General features: G+C 38.6%; 1 protein-coding gene across 3 annotated transcripts in view; it reads right to left on the reverse strand.

The window, feature by feature from the left end:
* The window catches only part of LOC139816299 (uncharacterized), a 48778-nt gene that overhangs the window by 17446 nt on the left and 6584 nt on the right, over positions 1-24748 (reverse strand). For 2 of the 3 annotated variants that reach the window (XR_011732988.1, XM_071783702.1), the window contains exons 3-4: positions 15281-16053; positions 3060-3296 (exon numbers count right to left, since the gene is read on the reverse strand). Coding sequence is in view for 1 of the 3 variants with exons in the window: in XM_071783702.1 (XP_071639803.1) it covers positions 3060-3296; positions 15281-15329 (286 nt within the window). In the remaining 2 variants the exon portion in view is untranslated. The remainder of the gene's footprint in view (positions 1-3059; positions 3297-15280; positions 16054-24748) is intronic. The other variant, XM_071783703.1, reaches the window with a different exon arrangement.

Raw genomic sequence — 24748 nt, forward strand, 5'->3', positions numbered from 1 at the left:
TAATAATCCTATTCCGATAATCTTGTTCCAGTAAGATCTGTCGTTTAGATATGTCTATAGGATGTCGCGCATTGACAAAAACTACGTTTGCATCGTCATCGTCGATGGCTGCAATAATCTCGATCGGCTGTTTTATCAGGCCGCCTATATCTAGTAATGCTTTTCTAGGCATGATTTATCTTTAACGACAATGTACACGTATCGATGTGTATAATTGAGAGAGGAAGACCTGTACGACCACCTCTCATACACGGTCGATTAAAATGTTGATTGTCGTTAGAGATTAATTACCAGAGATTAATTTGTATTAATTATCGTACTAGCGCATACTCTCTTTACGTGTTCTTCATTTACAAAGTAGAACGTCGATTTGATGTATGAGTTTCATTAGTTCAGTATGTTACAGAATCAATTATCGATATTCTGTACAGCACACGAAGTCATTATTGATGAATGAAAGTGTCAAAGCATTGTCAATGTTCTGATGAGATCTACTTGTAATCCGAGAAAACTACATATGAGATATTTGTAAAATGAATGAAAGAATAAGTGGTTCTGTTATTAATTATTAATCGTAATTTATATTGGTGCTCGTTATTAGGAGAGATTCGGCACCTGACAAACGCATTTCTTTTCTCATTCTTTCTCTTTCTGCGTTCTGCTTGGTTCACGCGACGAAGAGACAGTCCTTGCAATCATCGGGGCGTGTCGACATCGTGTCCACGCGACCCACTTCCGCCCACAACACGGCGCCACTTCTCGTAAACCTGGACCAGTTCGGCCTGTCGTTGAATTCGCGGAGCGTGGCCGTGAGAGATCTCATCAGGAGCAGCGATTCTCTCCGAGAGTCATGCTCTTTCTCTTCGATAAATTTCGCGCGAGAACACGTGCAAGAATTGTAAAAGGCAGGACGACTTTATGCATTTCCGGAAGTGAGCGCACTTCATTCAGTCATTCAGGTAATTGCACAACTATCTAACGAAACAAAAAATAGGTCAGTTCGCGGTTTACTTTACTTTTTCTCTGCGATTCGAGATCTAGTTCTTTTGGAGGTGAAAGGACAGTTAAATTAAGGTTGAAGTTGAATCAACGTGCTGCGGAGAATTAAAATTCAAAAGTTTTTCTTAGAAAACAGAGCGCAGATAATATTTCGTATAATAATTTATAGCATAGTAATAAACATAAAAATCTATTTCTTTTTCAGAACATTTTTTATTTAAAATTTTTTCGTTAATAGATTTACAATATTATAAGTATTTGTAAGAATAGCTATTTATTTTGCATCATGCAACTGTTTTACAATCAATAGCATCCACTTGTTTCAAATATCTTCATGAGAGTTTTCAAAATGTTTCCAATTTTAAAAGTGATTAAAACTTGTACTTGAATCTTGAATGAATATCTATGTGTGATTCATTGCTTTCAAAAAACATGTTCTTGCTATATTAATTCTATTCTCTTGTATGAAATGAAGACATCGATACATTTGAAAAGAATTCCAGACAAAAAATATAAATGTTATCTACTTTTAGAAAGTACAGAAATGATCATAATAATATTATAGTTTTTTTTGCTTTTTGATAGATATTACTTTACGATCTGTTAAATCTCAATACTCGATACGATAAGCATTTGGTTCGCTCTATGATTGGCGCATTCAGTTGAGAAGAAATGGAAGGAGAGAATTGGTCACCTCATTCCTGAGATGCTCGAACGTAAGGATAGAAAACGCATTCCGCGCGATAAGTAATTGCCTATAGCACATACGCGGAATATACGAAGCGCCCATTATCGGTCAGATATCTCTCGCTAAGAAGCGCAGGTATTAGTATACGCACGTGTATACGAAAGCACGTGAAATACTTCATAAACAACTTGCTAATGAGCGTAATAGCCGTCTTGGGCTCGATGGATTTCATAGATATCGTTAGAAAAAAAAAAAGAACATTTCATCCCGCGTAAAAACCAAGTATTTCCTTTAACTTACTCGTCCAAAAATAAAATAACAATCGGGTTTATCGGGGATACAAGTTTACGATCGGGATAAGCGATAGGCGATGTGATAATGGAAGCGGCGTAACGAAAACGTCGGGAGAAAGACACGGAGGTGGCTTCCGGGGCCATACGGAGAACGGGGTGAATTCGTTCGACCCGGTCCAAGGACAGCGAAGAGAGTCTGACAGGTCTCTGTCTGAGGAATGCGCGCGAGGTTGGGAAGGCCGCGGGCGCTCTTATATAGGCAGTAACAGGTTCAGAGTTAACGGTGCACTGCCCCCACCGGGGGCACCTCTCGTGCCAGTCGTCGTCGTCGTCGTCGGACCTGCTCGGTCAAGGACACGTGGAACCGGGTCACTTGCCTCCCCGAAACAGCGTGGACGCACAAATACAAGCCGAGTGTCATCGGCCGTTCGCGTCGAATGTAATTTATAGAAAGGCGCGGCTATATTCCGTACGAAGATGTCCAATCCTATGCGAATATGTCCCAGACTTAAGTCATACTTTCCTTACGGATTCTCTGTCCAGCTTGGACTCGATTTCTCCTTCACGAAAACACTGAGGAACTAATAGAGGGATTGTAGTTTCCGAACTACTTATAGACGATTAAAAATGAACATCTATTTGGAGAAACCGAATTTCTTTCCTACTTATTTTCTGAATTCAATTTCTTTTACTTTAACAATGTGTTTAAATAAATTTTTAAGTCAAAAATTACTAAAAACTAAACATTTCCAAAGAGATTCATTCAAAATTAGAATCTAGGAAGGATGAAAGAAAGAGAGACGTCTGAGACATTTTGCATCGAGCTGACTAACGATATTTGCCGCGAGTCTTCAATTACGCTGTCGCATTATCATATTAAATCACATACATTATATTTGTAATTTATGAAACATACTCATCATTCCTATAGAACTTATTTTTGCGGATATAAACGTTTCGATAAGACATATTACGCTTAACGATAAAATATCATACGTCATGATTGTATAATACTGTCGGCCAAAGGAAGTAAATTTGTATTTGAGATAATTACGAGTGAAAATATGGAAGATACTTACCGCAGAAGGGCACGCCTTCCGGTTCCCACGTGCCGCCGGGTTGACATTCCCTTCTCGCTGGTCCCAGAAGCTCGAATCCTCGCTCGCAGGAATACGTAGCTATGGTGCCCTCAGGAAACGCGGTATCCTTAACGAGGGCGTCCTCCTCGTCTACGATGTCGTCGATACCTCCGCCGGTGAAGCGCACGCTGCTATGTGCCGGTGCACCCGGGTAACCGCATCCGGCGCCGTTGGACCCTGCAACGCGATGCGTTTCTTATTATTTTAATGCGATTATCACCAGGTATTCCGCGAATAACGGCGCGCCTGCAGATAAATAGATTTATTCATATTCATAGAAACATTTATTCACGTACTGATGTAAGTTTCGTAAAAAGATGCAACATAGATCTTAGAATCATAATGACATTAAAAATAGATAACGGCATTAGAAAAAGAGATAATAATAGAAAAAAAGAATTGTGTCACAGAGTCTACTCTGCGTCTCTCCTCTGTATTTAAACTTAAGATATAACTTTCTTTCGTGAATTAAAATATAATGGATTCGAGGAAACTTTTTTCTCCTGCTAGCTGCATATACACGCACGTGAAAAATGTGTCTTACACATATAATTAGACGTGTATATAATTATATACAACTTTTTACTACATATAAATATTTAAATGGCAATGCAATTGTCGTATTTTAATTGAATCTGATCATACTGTAATATTAATCGATTTTACGTTGTTATTCAAGTGCAGAGACCTAGTTTCTATGTACCGGGAGGTTTCACTTTTGTCCTCGTATGGCGACGATAGTTATCCAGAACGACGCGACGTGCTAATTAATGCAGTCGTTCTTGTTTTCCTTTCTACAACGCTAGCCTGTCGCGTGTTATCGATTCGCAATCACCGTTCTACGGAAGTTACGATGCACATAAATTAAGCAGTCGGATTTTACCGGATATATTTTCTGAAGAATGCAAAAGACGCGAGAAGATGCTGTTTCAATCACATATTTCTGTAATTGCACGTTTCTTCCTTTCGTAACAACCGCGGTGCACGGAAACGTTTTTCCTCGATGATCACGCCTAATCGCGCGCGCGTCTATTTCACGGCGCGAAATTGCGCCTCGAATGCCTCGGCGGCGCGCGCGAATTCTCGCGCCGAGAGCTGTTAGCTCCTCGCGCACAAAGGATATCCACTCTCGGCTATCTGGGCGATTCAATCTCTCATGACTAATTGCACGAGTAATGCAACGCGTTTTCTGGCCGGCCATCGGCGAGTGCATCGCGAGTGAGCTCCGCGCTTTTCAATCTCTTCGCCATATCGAAGACACGCAACCCCACATCATCACGCACCCGAGCCCATCAGCGGTGCCCGGCGCGATGCAAGGCGGGACGTTGCCTCATCGGGGATTGCCGCTGCCGTTTTCAAGCCGATGATTTCAATGGGCGGCGGAGTCTCGTCACCTTCCTGAGCAAAATGCTCGAATCACCGAGCGCCGACGATAGCCAACGTTTTATGCGTTACTCTCGCGCGAAACGAAAGGGTCTTATTTATGTAATCCGGTATCGCCCCTTGCGCAACGAAAGTGAGCACAGGAAACTATAGTCGCCCTCCCCCGTCTTAAGTGTTTTACATTATTTCGCCTTTTCCTGCGACGGATGAAAAACATAGGTTCGGTCTAAATACACATCCGCTGTTAGCGAATTGCGAAAGGCGTTGCAAAGCGGGGTAAGTTTATGGCACCATAACATAACGCTGCAATACAGCAAAGCCGTTTGTCAAAAAGGAGCTAATTCGCAGGCATTAGTTGAACTCAAGATGTGTGAACAAAGATTAACATATAACGTTGCTTCTACCTCTAAAATTTAATTCGCATCATTCTCCATTCTTAACGTTTTACAGTTCGGGAACTGTGCTGCTGTCTTAGGAATTTCTCCTCGGTAACAAGATCAGCCCAGAATTTCACGTATTTCGCAACGCCGCACGTCCACTTTCCGCCAATCTGGATTCCGACTGGATAACAACTACTGGATGAAAGCGAGGCATACCTCAACTTTGCGCCGGCAGATACAGAAACGCCCGGAGCCGCTCTTGATTACACTACCGCCCTTCCATCTCGTCACGTTTCACCGCGGGTACGCAGACAGAAATAAACGCAGAAATACTGCATACTACATACTCGGTCTCGGTGGCAACCCGCCATTATCGCTATCCTGTCATTTGCGTGCATACACGCGGTTGCCAACGAGTCTCGACCCGAGCAAAGTGCAACATATATCGAGCTGCTTGTTTTCTGCCCCGCGGTTTTCGCGAAAGGAAAAAAAAAGAGTGGAGGATGCGAGCGACGTAAAACGCCGGTGAGACGACGTAACGGAAGCGATAACGCAAGCGAGCGGCGGTCGCATCCTGCAACAGTCGCGCAATCGTCTAGGAAGTCATCGGCTATGCAGACGCGCGCTGCACTCCCCGGCGGTGTGTGCCAATCCGAAATGCGATGTCCGAGGGAAGTAAACTTCAACGACCTGACGAATTTCACTTGTCGCCGTTGCGCAACGGCCGTCGCAGTTCTTTGTTCTTTTGCCGGCGATAATCCGTCCTCCTCGTGTCGACAAGAATTTAACGCGCACGCACAAATACGCTATTCGCAATCACGCATTTGCAGATAAACGAGCCTTTCTTCACGAATTGTATGAAATACAATTGAGTGGGTTTTACTCTTCTTACGAGAGATTCTTGCTAGAAATATTTGTGAATCATTATTTCTTCACTGTATTAAATATTAATGAATAAAATTTAACCAGTATACCTTGAGTTAAATAACATTTTGTTATTTTTAACCATCATGGTTGTAAAAATTTATTATTTTAACACAAAATGGTATTTTAACTCCATTGGTTTAGTTAAATTAACATTGTTTTAGTTAAATAAACGACATATTGAGTAGTCAGCAGCAGTGGCAACTTAGGGTAAACTCGGGTAAGATGGCCAACCTACGTTCTTTCAATCTAGCTCGTCATGAAACATCGAATGAACATGTGTTGGCCATCTTACCCGAGTTTACCCTATAGGAATGGTTAAAAATGATTCAAATTGAATATATTTGACACTATGAATTTAACAGTGTTAATTTTGACAAGACTCAAGGTTTGCAAGGTTGTAAGAAAGCACATAGGTAATAAAATGTTTACAGCTCTATAGTGACTTTTAAAACAATCTTTTCCCTTTCCAGTTTCTTTCTCTTTTTTTTTCAACATTGCCGATTTCACGCGTCAGTTCTCGACAAAGCGTAGTGTTAAGCGTAGTGTTGAACGGTTTTTGAACTTCGCACGTTGCGTAAGAATCGCGCACGGATCGCGTGCGAAACGTAAATCCCGAGCGTATCTCATCGGATGTACCTAGGCACTAGGCAGGTCTTGAAATCAGTGAAATCGCCTCGCATCTCGACTTGCATCGGTGCGTTGTTTGGTGGCAGTGTTGATGGATGCATCGAATGCAGCGAAATTATAGAAACCGCGGCGCAACGCACGCGCTTGGCAAAAGCGGACGTTGCGGCGTGAGAGTAAGGATCGTTGACTTTGTAGATATATAAAAAGATGTGCGGTTTACACGTATTATCGTTAAACACGAGGATATGTGGATTATTTGTGGGAAAGCTACAATTTTGACGTGTTACTCGGTTTGCTGATGTCATGTTTTAGAAATTGAAAGCCGCATAATTTTTTCGACTCGTAAAATTCACATACGAGAAAAAAAAATACAAGTCAATTGTCGTAATTAAATATAGAAATCATTTTAGTGTATTTATCGCATTAGAATCCAAACTCGACACAATTATAACAATTTTTATTGTAAACTTAAGCTCTCTCTATTATATCTATCAATGTACAGATGCAATATTATAATAATGTAATAGAAATGTTTTCTTAAGTCACGAAAATAATTGTAAAAGTTATCATTACTCATAAACGTTTAAAAATTCCCTATCACATTTAAGAATTAAGATGTATAACATAATGGCTTTCGTTAAAAGATACCCACATAGCTCTTAAAGTAAGAAAAAAGCGCAAATCACTCGCCTAATGCGCGATAGGAGGAATCTTTGACGGGTTAATGCTTCAGACGTGCTCTCAGCGATTTAGGTAGGAAGGACATTCCATTCGAGGGTGTCGACTATGAGAGCGGTCGACTCGTAGTCAGCAGGTCCCGAGTTTGATCACGACTCTCATCGCCATTATACCTCGATTTTATCATAGGGTTATCAGAAAAGATAACGGAAAACCAATCTTTATTGCGTGTTTTCCATAGGACATTATTTTAAACCTAAAACAAAAAGCCTCCTTAATCCCATGCCCAATGCCCTGGCAGCACTTTGTACGTGGTACCTATATAAACATAATCATAAAACACACAGCTCTCTCTCTCTCTCTCTCTCTCTCTTTCTTTCTCTAAGGTGATTGCCAAAATCTAAAGTGATCTCAGGGAGACCTGATATGGCACACTAAGAAGATACCTAATATGTAGCTATCAAAGAAAAGAACGTATGTCATTCGCGATAGAATAAATCTTTAAGCGCGTTAATGCTTCGGACATGTTCTTGACGATTTAGGGATGGCATTCCGTTCGAAACGAGCAACCAAACGGTGCTATCGCCAACAACACACAATCGACGCCTCGTGGGTTGAGTGCGTAACGGTCCGCACTATTCAATTAACATATTTATCGTGCGTTCTTATAGTCGCGCGTGCGATGCGCCAACTAGGAATCGCAGAGCGGTCGACCAGCCGGCCAGTCGCGCAAAGAATGACCACGAGGAAACGCAACAGATGGAGTAACTACGAGCGAGCCCCGTTAATTTCATTATTATATCACTATCGCGTCAAACATCTATCCGACAAGCGCTACCGGAAAACACGATGAAGAAATGTGAATTAAAATATATCTTTAGTGGTAATTCTTATAGTGAATTTTATCGATATATAACGGTTATCGATATATGAAGGAGATTATAAACGGTATTTCTGTCTCAAAAGTGCTTAATTTAAATCTTATTTTCGTTTTCTTAAGTTTTGTTATAAAGAACGCTTATATATAGAGACAATCATAATTCCATTAATAACTTATTATTAATGCACTAGATAATATATCCCATAAAAAACAAAAGTATTAAACGCACTCTTCTCTTGAAACAGTGTTTCTAAAGCCTCATAATCCAGATTTTTACAGCAATTCAAGATAAATTAAAGACTATGAGACAGTGATATTATTTCTGATTACAGATGCAAATAGACAAAAGATATTACAATCCGATAAAAATTTAGCTTCGCGTTGTTATTACAATATATTTTTATGTCTACTATTTTCTATTGTGTGTGTGTCTCACAATACATTATAAATTTCTTACTTCGATACTAAATCCCCTGTTTCATTGTGTATAGTTTTCTTCGAGAAGGAGGAAGCCGATCGATAAAGATCGCGGCGATGTAAGGCACGCGCGAAGCAGGTGCTACATTATCCGCCTCGTGTTGCGATACGCGCGTTACATGTTCATATTTCTGTGGGGGAATGCAGGATGCATCACGTGCACGCGCCACGAAAAACAAAGATCGCAATAACCACCAGCGGATTTATAGCACCAAGGAAAATGCGTAACCAGTTTATGAGCGATCCATCCGCTTCAGTAGCAGTAATTAATTTTTTAACAAAAATCACGAACATAAATACTGTGCTAGTAAAGTGGCAAATATACTTTTTTAATTCTGAATCCAGTTATCTGTAATTATAATATTTAAATTTCGCAGTTTGATCTTTAAACAAAGGATCGTTCGCGTTTATAACGTTAAATGTATTCAATACGCATCTCGTGCGATCGAAATTTCGAGTATGTCTAATTTTGCTGTTGCTGAAAGCGAGAGATCGTAAAAAGTAATAACTGTGCTATATGATTCTGTTATTCTGAATCCAGTTATCTGTGATTATGACATTTAAATTTTGCAGTTTAATTTTTAAACAAAACATCGTTCGCGTTTATAATGTCAAATGTATAATTCAATTATATAAAATTCGCGCGCGAGTTGGAAATTACTTCTTTCAATATATTAACTGTAAATAAAAGTCTGAATTATAGATTAGACCGTTCGAGGAAACCGTTGGTCGTGTTATCGAAATAAACGTTGCGAACAGTAACCGTTCGTTATATCCGCCTAATGTAGGTTGCTAGCTAGCATCATCGTAATTGTTAAGCCGTAAACCGGAGCAGAAGCCGAGGTCTGGTTGATTTGAAAAGTACTTCATCCTACCGGCATTTATACATGATCGCCAATGCACACAGCCACCTATAGTCGCGAATTGCCGAGAAATCGATTAGAGACCGATCATCATCTTGCAAAGCAGAAAAATCAGTTACTAAGCTGCGAATTATTACGGACGAGATGTTGTTGGAATTGTAAGAATAAAAAGAAGTGGCCAAAAAAACCGTGAGGTCCAATAGAAATTATAATCACTGATTATGAAGTTCCGAACGTGTAATTACATTCTCCTCTTACGTCATTAGAATTCTCCTCTTACAAATATTTTTGAATGTTCGGATAAATTGCGTTTGAAGTACAATGGCAAGTAGCACGTGCCTTGAGTAAATGAGCCTATGTAGGACAGTAGAATGGAGACAACGCGTCAGAATCGCATGGAAAGGATAAAAGTTATTCCGGTGTAAATATCAGGTCACCGCCATTTCACCGTTATTCTTAAAACGAAGTGATTGTCGTACCCGCGTCTATCATCTTGCCTTACCACCGTGACAAATATATTTAGCAGATTACCAGTATTACTTTCAAATTTTGTTATTTACGCGTAAAACCCTGTATTTGATGACAATAAAGAACGATAGCTCGCGATTATAATCATTTCAAAGTACATGAGGTAGAAACACATTTTTAATGCTCATGTCAATATGGATCATATTTGAATCTAAATACCGTGTAAATACATAAATTACTGCATAAATTTGGGTAAATACCGTGTAAATTACTCTTTTGATGTAACTCTTAAAATAAAAATTCAATTATGTTAAAATTAAATAACATAGAATTAGATGCTAATTATTGATGACAAAAATCAGTTTTATGCCATTACGAATAATACTGTATGTTAAAATTTTTTATTAAGAATCTTTTCGAAATCATTTAGCTGTTGTGTTTTTTATATTTAATATTGTATATTTGTATTTAATAATTTTATGTGTCAACTTATACAATTACAAATTCAAGATGTCTCGTATTATAAGATACATAAAATTCATAATTGTGATTCGTGTGTAGTCCGTTTATATCTTTATATTTTTATTTAGTTTTATTTTTACTTTTACTTAACTTTTAATATTTTATTTAGTTATAATATATTACTTTATTTTTATATTTATTATATTTCACCTGTCATTATCCTAACTCTTTTTCCGCTATTATTATTGATTTACTTATTTTATGACTGATGAAAACTTTGTGTAGTTTGAAATATTCCAGTAATTTTTTTTATTAAGAGATAATAAATTATATTATATTTGATAAGGTAACATCCTTATCGCTCGTTTGGCCCATGACCTTTCCACAAAATTCATTATATTGAATTTAGATTGTCAAACCATATACGATTTGCATTTATATAATTATTAATTAATGATCACGGAGTTTCTCTTTCCGTGTAAATATATGACTCCATATAAATACTTTTCTTTTTACCGCGACTAAGTTTCATTTCTCACAGATTCTACCGACTTGCACTCATCGGCTTTTGTTCGTATGTAGTTCAGCACGTAATTTTCAATGTTCGGGGTTTCGCCCACGCCGCAAGAAAAGTAGATAATCAGGGCATAAGTAGGAGAGAAAAGGTACACGACGGACTCGCCTTCTTTTTCTTGCCAGCTCGCCGAGTACTCCCGTTACTTCACGGAATTGTGGGAAATTGGGTACTGAGCCGAGCTAATTAAACGCACCGGCCTTTTGTTTTCAAGGTGCGATACGTGTGAGCCATACATGCGCGAAGCTGCGATTAGTTCCATAATACGACGGAAGTGCATGCACTTGTCACGAGAACCGACAATTCTGTCGATAATTCTGAGAGCTCAAATGCTGATTATACTGTTTCTAATTGTAAGTGATATTTAGACGATAAACAATGGTTAAAAAGCGATAATAATTGAGATATTTCAATATAATACCTAATAGGAATATATTTAACACTTGTCAGCGCTGCTATCAATTGTTTTCAGGAGATCACACTGATAATTATAATTACTTTAATTAAAAAACGCTATATATTTTTTCATCATATATAATAATATGTTTATTTTATATATAATAATATTATTAATAATTTTTTCAAGTTTCGGCAATAAATCACAACAAAAGTTTGATATAAAATAAATTACTCGTAACATTACATTAAAGCAAATTAGAATTTTCTAAAAAGCATCTGCTTTTTAAATCAAACTGCGTTTCTAAACTTGCGGGCAATTTCTAAGTCTAGCGCTGATGATATTATTTAGCAAGTCGAATGCAGTTGGCAACATCGTTGATGTCATGTTTATAACATCATCAGGTTTCTCGTGAATAAAACAGAGATGAATCACTGTTTAATAAATGCTGCGTATGCGGAAATCTATTCTACCTATTAATTTAGATTTTGTTGGAACGAGAATATGAATATTAAGATGAACATCTGTCAACGATGAGCGATTGACTCGATAAAACAATGAGTAATGATATGAAACTAATGAAACCTGCTCGCGTCCTAGTTGACATCTGACACCAATCGATTTAACGATAACGACAGCATTGATCTTCTATAGTTTCAACAGGAAACGGCACGTACTCGAGAGGACAATAACTGGATATGACTCAACGGCAATTGGCAGAAGGCAGCTGGTCGAGAACGTGCAGTTAGAGGAAGTGTTGGAGGAGCGTGCGGGAGAAAAAAAAAAGAGTTTGACGCGCACGGCGACACGTGGGAAATGCAAGTAACCACCACCTTACCGCGAGACAATCTCGGTCATTAACCTACGGAAGTGGTCTCATACGTGTTAACGTAAAATGTAAATCAAGAAACGACAAGAGGACCTTTTTTGTCTAATTTCGATTGCCCGTTTCGATTGCCCCGTTATAAGAGGACCACAGGAACTACGCACCGAAAGAAACAAGGACTTACGACATAATGACAAACGTGCGAGCTATACTTCTTAGATCTAACGGATCTATTGCGGTCTGCAAATTTAAAGTTAATCTATTGTTATTATTATGACGACTATATCTTATTGTTAAGTTTATTTTAACGACTCGCGCCGGACAAAGAGTCAGTCTAATTCTCGTCACCGAGCCGCTAGCATCGAATGAATTGAATATATATCTCACTAAATCTGAATTCGATAATTTGCTTGGCAATTCCGGACCTTCTCCTATTCTCATAACTTATAAGATCACACCATTGCCAAATCACAATCAATGAGAAATTATAAAAAATTACCACTGTCGAGCTTACTGCAAATCAAAACCGGTATGAAAGCACTTAACGTAATTTCCTGTTAAATTGCATGGAATAACATAAATTTCTGTTCTTTGAGTACGTCCTGCGAAATTACCACTTCGAGCTATTATAAAAATTTTTGTTTTCGCGGCAGCGTACCGCCAGTAAATGGGGTAAACGACTTTCCTCACGACTGCGTCCCGCGACCGAGTGATAATCGGGCTATACGAATCTTCGCGAACTTCTCACGTTATTTGCCGCGTTAAAACCGCTCCGTCGGCCACTTTCCACGCCGTAGAAAAAACGAGCGAGAATCGTGGAAAGTCGATTACCTGCGTGCGCGATAAAGATGAGAATGCGTGCTGCGTGAGTACGCCACGTCTCATTTGCGAGACGCGCGTTTAGGCGTGCAACGACGAACACGTGCCCCTTCAGAACGAGCGTAGCGGCGTCTTGCAGCTAACACGACGTTGAAGAACTATCCCGCTTAACCGGACTACCGGAGATAGAAATTGAATCTATGAACGGACTATCGCTCAAGATAATCGTGAGACGGCGCAATCGGTATTAAGAGAATTTCTACGGAGTGATTAGTTTATTTCTAAAAACATTTTTAATCATCATCCAGTACTAATTAAATTGAAGCCACTTTACCGGTTACCAGTCGCGTTATCATTTAAATGATCCTTAATGCAGATCCAGTTTATCGTCACGGATGCTGATGCCGAGTGAAATTTTAGATCAGATAAAAAAGAATCGGTGTGTATCCTCTCACGAAAATACGTACAGACTATAATCCGCACGCATCACATACATCAAGCGCTAATTAACGAGTAAGTTCTTCGCTTATTTTCAGATACTTCTCGTCAGCGGATTGCATATGTAAACGAGTGCTTTGGTAATCCGTTGTTAAGTTCAATAACGCGAGCGTGGGATGATCTTGACCCTGCATTGAATGGCACATGTGATATCTATTAGTCATTATGGAAAAATTATATCTATTACGCATATCTCTGAGAAATGCAATCATATATTACTTATTTAAGTACATTAAATTTGCATGTATTACGAATACTTTTTTTCACCGTCAATGCGAGTAAAATTATTATTTTAAAAAGTAAGTAGACTTTTCTAATTTGGAAAATCCGTTTCCTTTATTTTATGAAAACCCCAGCTAAAATATGCGACGTCATAATTTGCTCGTACATAACGCGAACAAAATTCGAAAGTTGGCACTAATATTTAGAAGATCGTATAATTAATTTATAACGTTCGATTAGTCGCCGTATATATAGGCGTGCTTGATTAGCGGTAGTTTCGTCCGGCGGTTCCGCAAAATAGAGTGTTTCAATGATACGTAAAGTAGAGGACTGTCGTTACGAACTGTAAGCATTGTCTCATAATCAGTCGACTCATTAAATATCTTGGCGTTTAGAAAGCGACAAGTGAATAGGGTGCAGTAATGATTATTATTGTAATCTCCCCAGTGCGTTAATGAGCCATTATATTTTCCACGGGAGATTAATCCATCTTTGCACGAAGCGCCTGTCCGCTATATTAAAGATTTCTAAAAAGATATCCAATTACGTTTTATGGAAAATTCATAACGAAGCGTTACACAAAAGTGCGATTAAGGCAATCATGAAAATAACCGATTTTATATCGAGTTTCATTTTATGCAATACAAGATATAAATCTTTTTTAATCATTTGTACATATAATAATAAAATATAAAGTTAATGATTCTTTTAAGGATCGTATGTAATTTCAAGAACGAGATAATTCTCCATTCATTGATTAACCCTCCGTAGTCACACCTATTTTTTCAAACAAGGAAGTCACTCTGGGTCATTTTGACCCGAGACGAACTTTGATCGTTTGCCATTTGACCATTTATCCACCGATCGTGTTGAAAAAATTCTCGAATGCACTTGTGATATTGCTAAATTAATTGCTACAAAAAAAGAAGTGCCTCAGAAATTTTTAACATATAAAAAAAATTCGCAAAAAATTTTCGTTTAAAAAAAAAATTTTTTTTTGTTTTTTGAACTACAGCTAGAGGGCGTCATGTCCGCCAATTTTCAAGTTACGCGCAAGATATTTACGAGCAAAGTTGAGGCTCGGGTCAAATTGACCCGGTGGACTACGGAGGGTTAAACAACAATTATCACTTAAAAGAATATTTAAAAAATATTTTGTCATATATTTTTATGTTAAAAGATGTTTTAAATTATTTCTTTTTCTGTTAAGCTATTATTTTTAATTAGGAAATTAAAGATTAATATATTTGTGTTAATTTAAATCACATATATATAGGTACTTCAGTTATTATTATTATTATATGTTGCATATGTGTGTTTTATGTATGTATATTTTTAATGAAAATAATATTACCTATGCAAAATCTATCTATTAAGAATTATCCATTTAGCTACACATTTTAGCTAAATTATGTATTGTCATATGTATTGTTGAAAGAATTCATGATTAGATTAAGATTATTTATTTATGAAATGACAGTTTATTGTTTAAATATATCTGAAATATATAGTTTCTGCATATTTTTATTTGAGTATCTTTGAAAACCTCTTTGTCTTTCTTTCCTCATTATCAGGAGAAATATTTTTGAGCATTATTCCAAATACTGATATAATTCATGATTAACACATATCTATATCGATAACCGATTACCGAATGAACGTACAAAAGAATTCACGCACCTTTGGTGGCCAGAGTGATGAAAAGGACGAAAATCGTTCTGCGTTCCATTTCGTTCACGAGCGCAAACCTCCGCGTGAACTCCGGCCTTGAACGTCCTCTCTCGTTCCGGAAAACTGTCGAGGAAGCTGTTCCGATTCGGAACAGTAATCAATATGTCCGCAACGAGCGCACTCCGTTCGAGAAGTTCACCGAATGCACCTCAGAGGAAACGTCATTTCGGGGTGCAAAACCGACCCTCTTTTCTCTTTTCTTTCGTCGAGCACTGAACGCGCGATATTCGCCCGTTCGAATGGGGAAATCGAGTAAACGCGCGTGCAAACTTGTTTTTTCCCCCCCGGGTATTTTCGAACGGGGTTAATGTGGCAATGACAATGGTGCTCGTGCGTCCACTGGTAGAACTCGTGGACGGTGTCTCTCGTAGAGTTACAAGCTGTAACCGACGTCGAACGTTCTTGCCTGAGGACTGAGGCGCCTGTTCCCCGGCAGGAAGTCATCCAGGTATTCTGCTCCCCCACCTGCCGTTCCGTGCTACCACCACCTCAACAGGTAACGACCGCTGTGCCGGTTGCCATCAGGAACGAGGCTGGCCTGTGCGACTGACTGACTGTTCATCCCCCCCTCCTACTTACGCGCCTCTCCTCCGGTATTCAGGCCAACCTGCGAGCCGACGCGTCACCGAGCAGCGAGAACACGATCCCTTAGGATGGTCAGATTTACTACGTCCTTTTTTTTATAAAGAAGAAATTTTCGTCGACCTTCCGATAAAAGGAGCCTGAAAGAATGCAACGTGTTGCAGCAGGTAAAACGTCTCGATAGTTGCATAGGAAAAAAAGAAAAATAAACGCGCGCGTTTTTGTCTATATATTGTTACTGAATTTTTGATGTGACCAATGCTCGCATTCGATAAATTAAAAATCCTTTTTCAAGAAGCAATTGAATATGATATGATTGGTGTATAGATATCGGTATTAAATCAATTATATTTTTGACTATGTATTTGCAATCATGTTAATAAAAATGTTAATAAAGATTTTAAGAAAGTGCTAGTAACTTTGCAGCAAACGACAACGAAATGTTAGCAATGCACAGCTTACTGCAGCTTACGTGCATCGCGTAACGTGTTGTCGTTACGGTAAAATGTCGAAAACGTCTAATCCAAGTTACAACCGGTGCTTTACGTTCAAAGTTAATTCTAAGGATTACGGATATAAATCTCCCAGATCCGCATAATTCTCGACATTTCTATTCCGCACGATAATTAATAATTACCAGCATACAATCGTCATACGGGATATAATTGCAGAGCGAAGTGCGCCGCTCGACATGGGACCGTAGAAATGGAAACAAGGTATCTCGGAGAAAATAACGTATGTAGAGTTCCTGCAAGAGTGCACGCAATTGTGAAAACTCGTGGAAATTCTACGGCAATTTGTAGCAATGTACTCGCGATTGAGAACAATATGTGTATAATTTTGCGAAAAGCACAAGTGGGGACCGTAATTTGTACGTGCTTAAGTCGCTTCTTTTTCGTAACGCGACGAATTAAATAAATCGCGGAAGAAAGATGCTCCATGTAAAATATAATGCAACAGAATCCGCAACCTCCATACGCAACCAAAACGTTTCTAACATTTATAGGGTAAACTCGGGTAAGATGGCCATAGAAGAAAGATGGCCAACACATGTTCATTCGATGTTTCATGACGAGCTAGATTGAAAGAACATAGGTTGGCCATATTTCCTTTATGGCCATCTTATCCGAGTTTACCCTATAAAGCATTTACTTATATATTTTTAAATTTATTTTTATTTTTAACGTTATCCTGAAAAAATTATTTTTCCAAATTTTAGCATTATTATTTGATTATATAGTATAATTATATATAGTTTTTGTTTAGGTGTAGCGTGCAATCTTGTTTCTTCGCAGAATCTAGATTCTTTGCGTTTAAGCAGGAAGGACTAAGAAGGCAGTCACCCAACCGCGTCACCCTAAACCCGCTTGCCTAACCCTCAGCGCTTCCTCGTCCGAGTTAATTATAGTTTCTACGTGATGCTAACAATGAGGAGCGTCCATAATTCTATCTTTGGTAGACCGCCGTGCGTGCTGATCAACACAACCATGAAATTTAATAGTCTACGTGCGTTTTAAAAGTGTTTCACGTCGGGATACATTTTTGCTCCAGCGATCGTCGCTAAGGACTTCGAAAAATTGCAAAAGAAAAACTGCATTTCCTATATATTTTCTATACGTGTCCATACGACATAAAATAATTGTTCTTGCTTAATTCGAAGATATCTTTTTTGACAACGTTAACAGGAGGGATAAATTATAATTATCTTTGTTGCCGAGAATGCATAAATAAATAATGATTCGTGCAGGCTATATAATAATTTTCGAATAATTTTATAGAAAGAAGGTCAAGCAAATTTTTGAAACTTTTAGGTAGTTTATATTTGCAGTGCAAAATATCTTATATTTATATTATATCTATATTCATAAACTTTTTCTTATAAGAGAGAGAATAGCAATGGATAAGTCGAAAGCTACGTAACCGGGTTCTTACAACGACGCATAGCTGTCTGCCGCATTCCGTGCCACTCGATCAAGAGAGGTCGCGATCGATTATTCAATTAGAAATTAAATGCGCGAGCATGCGACCGGCGTCGTCTACGCGCGCGTGTATCGCCGACGCATGCGGTCGCATGCGTTGCATTCATGCCGGCTGCTTTACGGCGCGCTGAATTGAGGCAGCCACGCGAGGCTCTCGATTACTTTACCTCTTGTTTATTCTACTTTGCGGTAGAGCGGATACTCGACCGACAGTAAAGCGAGGATCAAAACGTTGGCCGCGTGTTCGATGCAGAAAACGCAACGCGCGCGAGGAAGAGCGCGCGCGCGACACACATTTAATACCGCGCATTGAAGTCTCCATAAAGAGCCAAGTTTCGAACGAATGTTCCATCAGAGCAGGTGCAAGTATTTGTGAATATTTATTTTCGTGTAAAAATGTAAATATAAGTATATATATTTTTTTAATAAAGAGACATTTACGTACAATCTTATTCGGTAGCTAAAAGATATACGTACTTGACAAAGATACTGTTTTTATATATTGCTGAATTATTCAACACTTGACCGGTGCGTGTACGCTGCAATGTGGATCGCATCGGATTAACAGTGCGATTCTCGAGGGAGCTGATTCGAGCTACCTTGTGCCAGTCGCGGAACTGAGTGCAAGGCATTATCTCCGCGGTCATCTTTACGAGGCACGATCGTACAAGAAGTATTGGATCGAAGAGTAGCGAGGGGCCACCTTCTACCAAATCTGGTAAGAAGGTGGAAATTCGGCGCGACGAAAGCTAGCGGTGTGTGTCGCTTCACGAGTCACCTCGAATCGAGTCACTTGTTAGTAATGCCGGCTTCCTGACCCACATACCGCGACCGCCATATAACAAACGTAACACTTTGTGGGCGCGTGTGCACTCACGGACGAGTACACGAATGCATGGAACACGTATCCATGCCACGTGTATATGTGTGTATGCCGCACACATACAAACAGCACACATTTCGTACGACTGCTTCGTGTAAAATCGGATTTTCATTCCCGACGATCTCTCAGGTTTAAAAAAATGACTTAAATTCAAGTTGGACAAACCATGTATAGTAAAAAAAACTATGTATAGTATAATTACCGTGAGTTCACTTAAAGAATATTCGCAATCCTCGTTATAGAGAGAGTAATTATTGAAAATCTCTTCTTGAGAATAAAAAATAGTAATATTAAAAAAGTCAAATGTCATCACGTGGACATAATTGCAATACGCAATACACAACCTTGCCAATTAAACGTCCATAGTGGATAATTGTCAGAGGAAAAGTAATTGGCTTATTATTTATTACATTAGTTATTATTCATTTGATTGTGAGTCGAGACGTGTGTTCTTGTTGCGCTCTCCATAATATACGTGTAAAAAATTAAATTGGCAAAGTAACCGACGATAAGAGAGCGCACAACTCTAAGTACAAGTTGCTCGTAGTAATTAGCCACTACGAATTTACACAAAATGAGTATTACGCGTAAATTGTCTTGCGGTACTTTTCCACAATTTTATGCGAGGAATTTCCTTTCGTCAGTTCGCGCATTTCGTATATGTACGATACGTCGGTTTCTTGGAAATAGTTACGGTATTGTTCCCGGAACAATTATTGCACTTTCTGCAACAGACTCTGTATGGAGAGAAAATTAAGTAATTTATATATTTTGTCTCATATCGTTAGCGTTGTTATAACGCAAAGAGAAAGGGAGAGAGATAGCTGGATTATATAGTGCCGCTACAAATTTTAGTCGTTTCCTCGCAAAATATCTATTAGAGGCACGAAACTTTCCTTGTTACAAGCTTCCTTGTTATATAAACCGCCACGGTCCTCGGCATTTCGTCATTTTGGATCGCGGAACAAGTCGAGATACAATTTTTTTATCATCTTCATCTTCTAGAAGTAGCGGAACGACGTACAATCGCCATATAAGGAATTTCCTGCCGCGTGATCTGGACTCGTCTTAACTATAAAAAGCAGGAACCATTTAAACTTTTCTCTCTTACCTTTCACCTCGACCGTCAAGCCTCGCAATGACGACTGAATTCCGCGAGTCTCTACTGCGTCATCAACTTAGAGCGTGTTATTAAACTTTCGAGGAGTTCGTTGAATAATTATTATCGGAGCAGGACTCGAGCGCGTTTAAAGACGAGTTCGTTGACCGACGTGTTTTAATCCGGTAGAACCGAATATAAATTTCCCCGTTAGTAGCGTATTGGGAAACCCATCAGGAATATCTATAATACCCCTTCTTTATTTTGTGCACACGTGAAACGATCGAACAGCCGACGTCTTCGAATTTCCGATTGATCAAACAAGGAACGTATTCGATCAAACAACCCACGTTTTTTTCTTTAGAACCGATTATCTTTTCCGATGCCGAATAATTTTAAATAATTAATAATTATAAAATTTAATTACTTGTCTCTTCCTTTCTCAACAATGTCCGTATCCGCTTTAAGTCGAGAAAATTAATTCTCCAAACTGAATACCAAACTACATTCCATTATAGAAGAGATTTGTATTCAACGTATACTGAATCTGAGGAAGATTCAATCTTTTCGCGAAACCGACGTACGTGTAGATTTACAGATTGCAAAACTTTTATGTATTTTTTTTCCCAGAGCATATGCGCATGCTGTTAGTGTAATTTAAATTGTTATTCGCGTGTGTGTGACGTTTTCCCGTATAGCCTGCTATATGCTATATCATCGTTACCGCGCCTCGTACGACCCCGATCTAGCTCGTAGGAAATTTGTTAAGAAAGCCGATGCCAGTGGAAAGTCAAAGCAGCGAAGAGATGGAAGACGGCGATATAGTTGCGATTATATTGTTGTCCGTTCGCATGCGCAATACGCATAAATTTTCTCACGCGGCCGTGCGTTTTCCACTGCCATTGTGCATCTTATGCTCTTGTGTAACTCTAATCGATTGATCAAGCACGAGTTAATTCACTATAGCAACCAATTAATTCAACGGGCAAGAAGAAAGGGCACGATTTTCCGTTAAGAGTCTTCCGGTGAATTCGCAGTTGCATCGTAAATTACAGCCATGAAAGTCCTTATAAACGAAGGTATTTTACATCTTCATTGCATAAGAAATAATTTGCTGTGGCAAAAATTGAATTTTTTCAACGAAAGACAATCGAACGTTTTATTCGCCATTTGGCTGAACACTGTAAGACTATTGAATGCCAAACACCATTAAGAACCATCTTGAATCTCGATAATGAAATAAGCTTAATTCTATTAAGATTTTTTACAATTTTTTATATTATCTATACAATTATATTCTCTAATTAGAGAGTGTTATCTATACAATTTAGTGTAATTATCATCCTTTAATTTTACCTTGCCACGAAAATTATATTAATGTATTTATTACAAAAGTGCTTTTGATAATTATACTCATAATTGGTAATTACTTTTGATCACTATATACTCATTTATGCTTATTATTAATTGCTTATTGCACACATTGAATTTGTTTTTTTGTCCGCATGTCAAAGTATCTAATACCTCTATTTCTTACCAAATCCCTCTTTACCGATTTCACTTGACAATTGTTCCCGTTCGTTGCATCGCGTTGTCTTTCACAAGGCGAGTTGTGAAATTTTCATGGATATTAAATAGCAGTGATATCTGACTTGCAACGAGTATGCATAGATCAGTGCGCATTGCGCCGCGATAATGCATTCAAATGAAGGCATTGTAATGCACGCGGTGTCGTCCGATCTCTATTTCACTTAATAGTGCCCTTTATTCCACTTTCACTGTGCTTGAACGTTGAACGTCCAAGTGATGAAATCGTATGCGTGTAAACACATAGCGGGAAAATACCGTGAAATTTTTTCTAATCAGTTCAACGTGAAACATAGAAATTTCCAAGAGGATACAGATAACAATCTGCACAAGGTAACAAATGTTTAAGTGCACGATTAAATATATTAATAGTATATTGTGCACCAAGGGGAGAAAGCTTCGTTTTTCAGACGAGTGTGAAGTTTGTCACCCTCGCCTTCGGTTCGGGCGGCAAATCACACGAATCTGAAAAAGCTTTCGACCCAAAATGCACATTTTTCACAACACCCTTACGGAAATGTTTGACTTCCATCCCTGTAGAGAGGGGCGAGAGAGGCCAATTTCACGCCAGGGCTTACTTTCCTCCCTAAGGAAGAAAATTGATACTTTCCGCCCTAATTTTAATATAGTGCTTCTACTTTTCTTATTATAAAGACAAGTATCTGTTAGAGAAGATTAGCTGTAGGATAATACCACATCGTGATTAAATAACACGTTTGGTTTCAAGGCGGCGGAAAGGTCAATCTTCTTCCATTGCGTGCTTTCTCTAATAATTAAAGTACAAAGCTTATCTGCTATTAACCGTTGAAAATTCTCATTAACTTCGTCACTCCCGCAACTAGTGTCTTGACCCCGTCAAGACACTAATAACAAACAAATCTTTATTATACTCGACGTTGAAAAGCTCCTGTTCGAGCGGTCTTTCTCTTCTTAATTGGATGCTCTCACCAGAATCATCTCGATTGAATTCTTTTTGGTTGGCAATTTTGCGAAAAAAAAAAAAGAATCTGCCACACCATCCGAAAAGAGGTCACTCAAGAGGACTGCCATTATTTATCGCCACGATTCCTGACTAATTTAGAAAGCAGTCGGTTTTCAAAAGATTCGTTACTTTTCGAGATAAAAATGTTTGCATAAATAAGCGTAGGAATGTCTGCGGACTTTCATCCGCGAAAAGAAATTTGCTTTACTTTCAGTTGACGTTAATTAGAAAAATGCTTTTATAAATAATTTTTACGAAACAACCGCAATAATCATTTATAGTTTAAAACACGCCGTGTACGTGTAAATTGTGGGTATGCCATAATTATATCCTTCGTATATGACCCAATTGTTTCAAAAATATAAGCTGAATTCTTGCAATCCTCCCACGTTTGATCCCCGTAATTCGAGACTTGAGTAAGCGAGAAGTTTGCTTACGTCGCTCGCAAAATAAATGCCTTACGTCAATATCGATTTCTAAAAAACGTTCCTGCATCCGGGTCTTACACGCTTATATACCCGACGCGTATAGCGGTATGATTAAAAAGAGATGAGGTTGGCGCATTCAACGAGTACAAAAAAAATCTTTGACGCTTTCATAATTTTACAAATCCAGTCGGACACGATAGGACTACGAGAATCGTGGCTTTCTCTTCTGGGTTTACGCCGATTGACGCACGCCTCCACCGGCACGCTTTCGAAGACTTTTGAAAATGAAGTTAATGCGTCCTCCGAATATTCCGTTCTAATATTACAGAAGGAATTGAATTAAAATTGATGAAATCTGTCGACGTTGTAGCACATTAAGTCTTAAAGTAATTAAAGTTCGCTGAAGTACTAGATATATCCAAAATTGCAGTTTGCGTACAATGCCAAGTACGTATAACTATGAGCGATACAGCGCAATGACGCAAAACGGTGTTTTTACGCGATGAGAAGACCTCGGGGCATTAACGCAGCATAGACTGTAGCGTGCAGGTAACAGATGCAAAACCGTTACCGTGCTCGGTTTCGATTCCCCCGGCAGATAATGCGTATAGTTTGCCCGCGCCGTTTGCTGAACTTATTCATCTGAGACAGTATTCTTTCGTAACGAACAAACGGATAACTGTACGCGAGAGAGACCTCTCTTCTTTTTAACATGTAAGTGTGGATGTCAAGCTATATCGCCTTCGCGAGCAAACACTCTCTTTAGTATGTAATATACAGACAAATAAAATAAGGACCAAGCAAACAATCAATGTGCAATTATTTCAAGCAATCTTAAAACCTAATATGAGCGAGCAACAAATTGACGACGAAATACTAATTGCGTCAATCTGCTTTATGGTTACCCTTTTCTTATATATCGACATTTTACCAAAATGTAGGGTTTTCTTTTATTGCAGCTTCTATTATGAGAAGCAATCAACAGTATTATTAATATGCGAATGGGGCATTTATTTTTTAAATGTTTTTAAACCCGAGGCAAAAAATATATTTAAGATTATTTAATTTTATATTTTATTAGAAAGAATTAATACTAATCTTTAATTTAATTGTAATATTAAAATTAAAAAATATTGTATTGTATAATCCGTTATTAGCAAAATCGATTTCTCTCTTTGTTACCAAGAATAAAAAATATAAACTATAAATATTTACTTATTTATTTGCTTGAAGATGACATATGATATAATAAGCTAAGACATAATGAGCACATATGTACAGAAGAGAACCTAAGAATTTGTCAATATTGAAAGAGTCGGTCCGAGTTACTTAAAAAAAAATCGAGATGGTATCGCGAGCTGCAATTCAATTTCCTGTTTCCACTTATGTCAGTGCAGAACTATAATTCCATATAGATGACAGCGAATTGGTCACTCAAGATCAATTAACTTGTATCTCAGATCGAGTCGATCGAAGTGACGAAGTGAAACTCGATAAGGTCAGTAACCGAAAGATTTCGGGGAACGTATGCCGTCGCGTATCGCCGTCGCGTCATTGTTGGGTCACAATGGGAGAGGTGTGTGTCGAGAGACATAGAGACCGAAGATTTGTAAGGAAGATGTCAAATGAGTCACAATACACCGTTGACTCGGCACGTATATCGCTTTCTCCGTTCCGACGATCGTCGAAGCCCGGATGGAATATCGCGTCATCGCCGAGATCTCCGTCGCCGATTTCCTCCGACCTCGTTTCGCGCGCGCGCACAGCCTTCTCACGCCGCGCGAAAAGAGATGTGATTTTCACGCTTCGTTGGAAATTCCGCGCGATGGGAATAAAGCTAGGGAATCTAACTGGCGCGTTAGAAAGAGGTGTGTGTA

The sequence above is a fragment of the Temnothorax longispinosus genome, chromosome 7 (assembly GCF_030848805.1).
Source record: "Temnothorax longispinosus isolate EJ_2023e chromosome 7, Tlon_JGU_v1, whole genome shotgun sequence".
Lineage (NCBI taxonomy): Eukaryota > Metazoa > Arthropoda > Insecta > Hymenoptera > Formicidae > Temnothorax > Temnothorax longispinosus.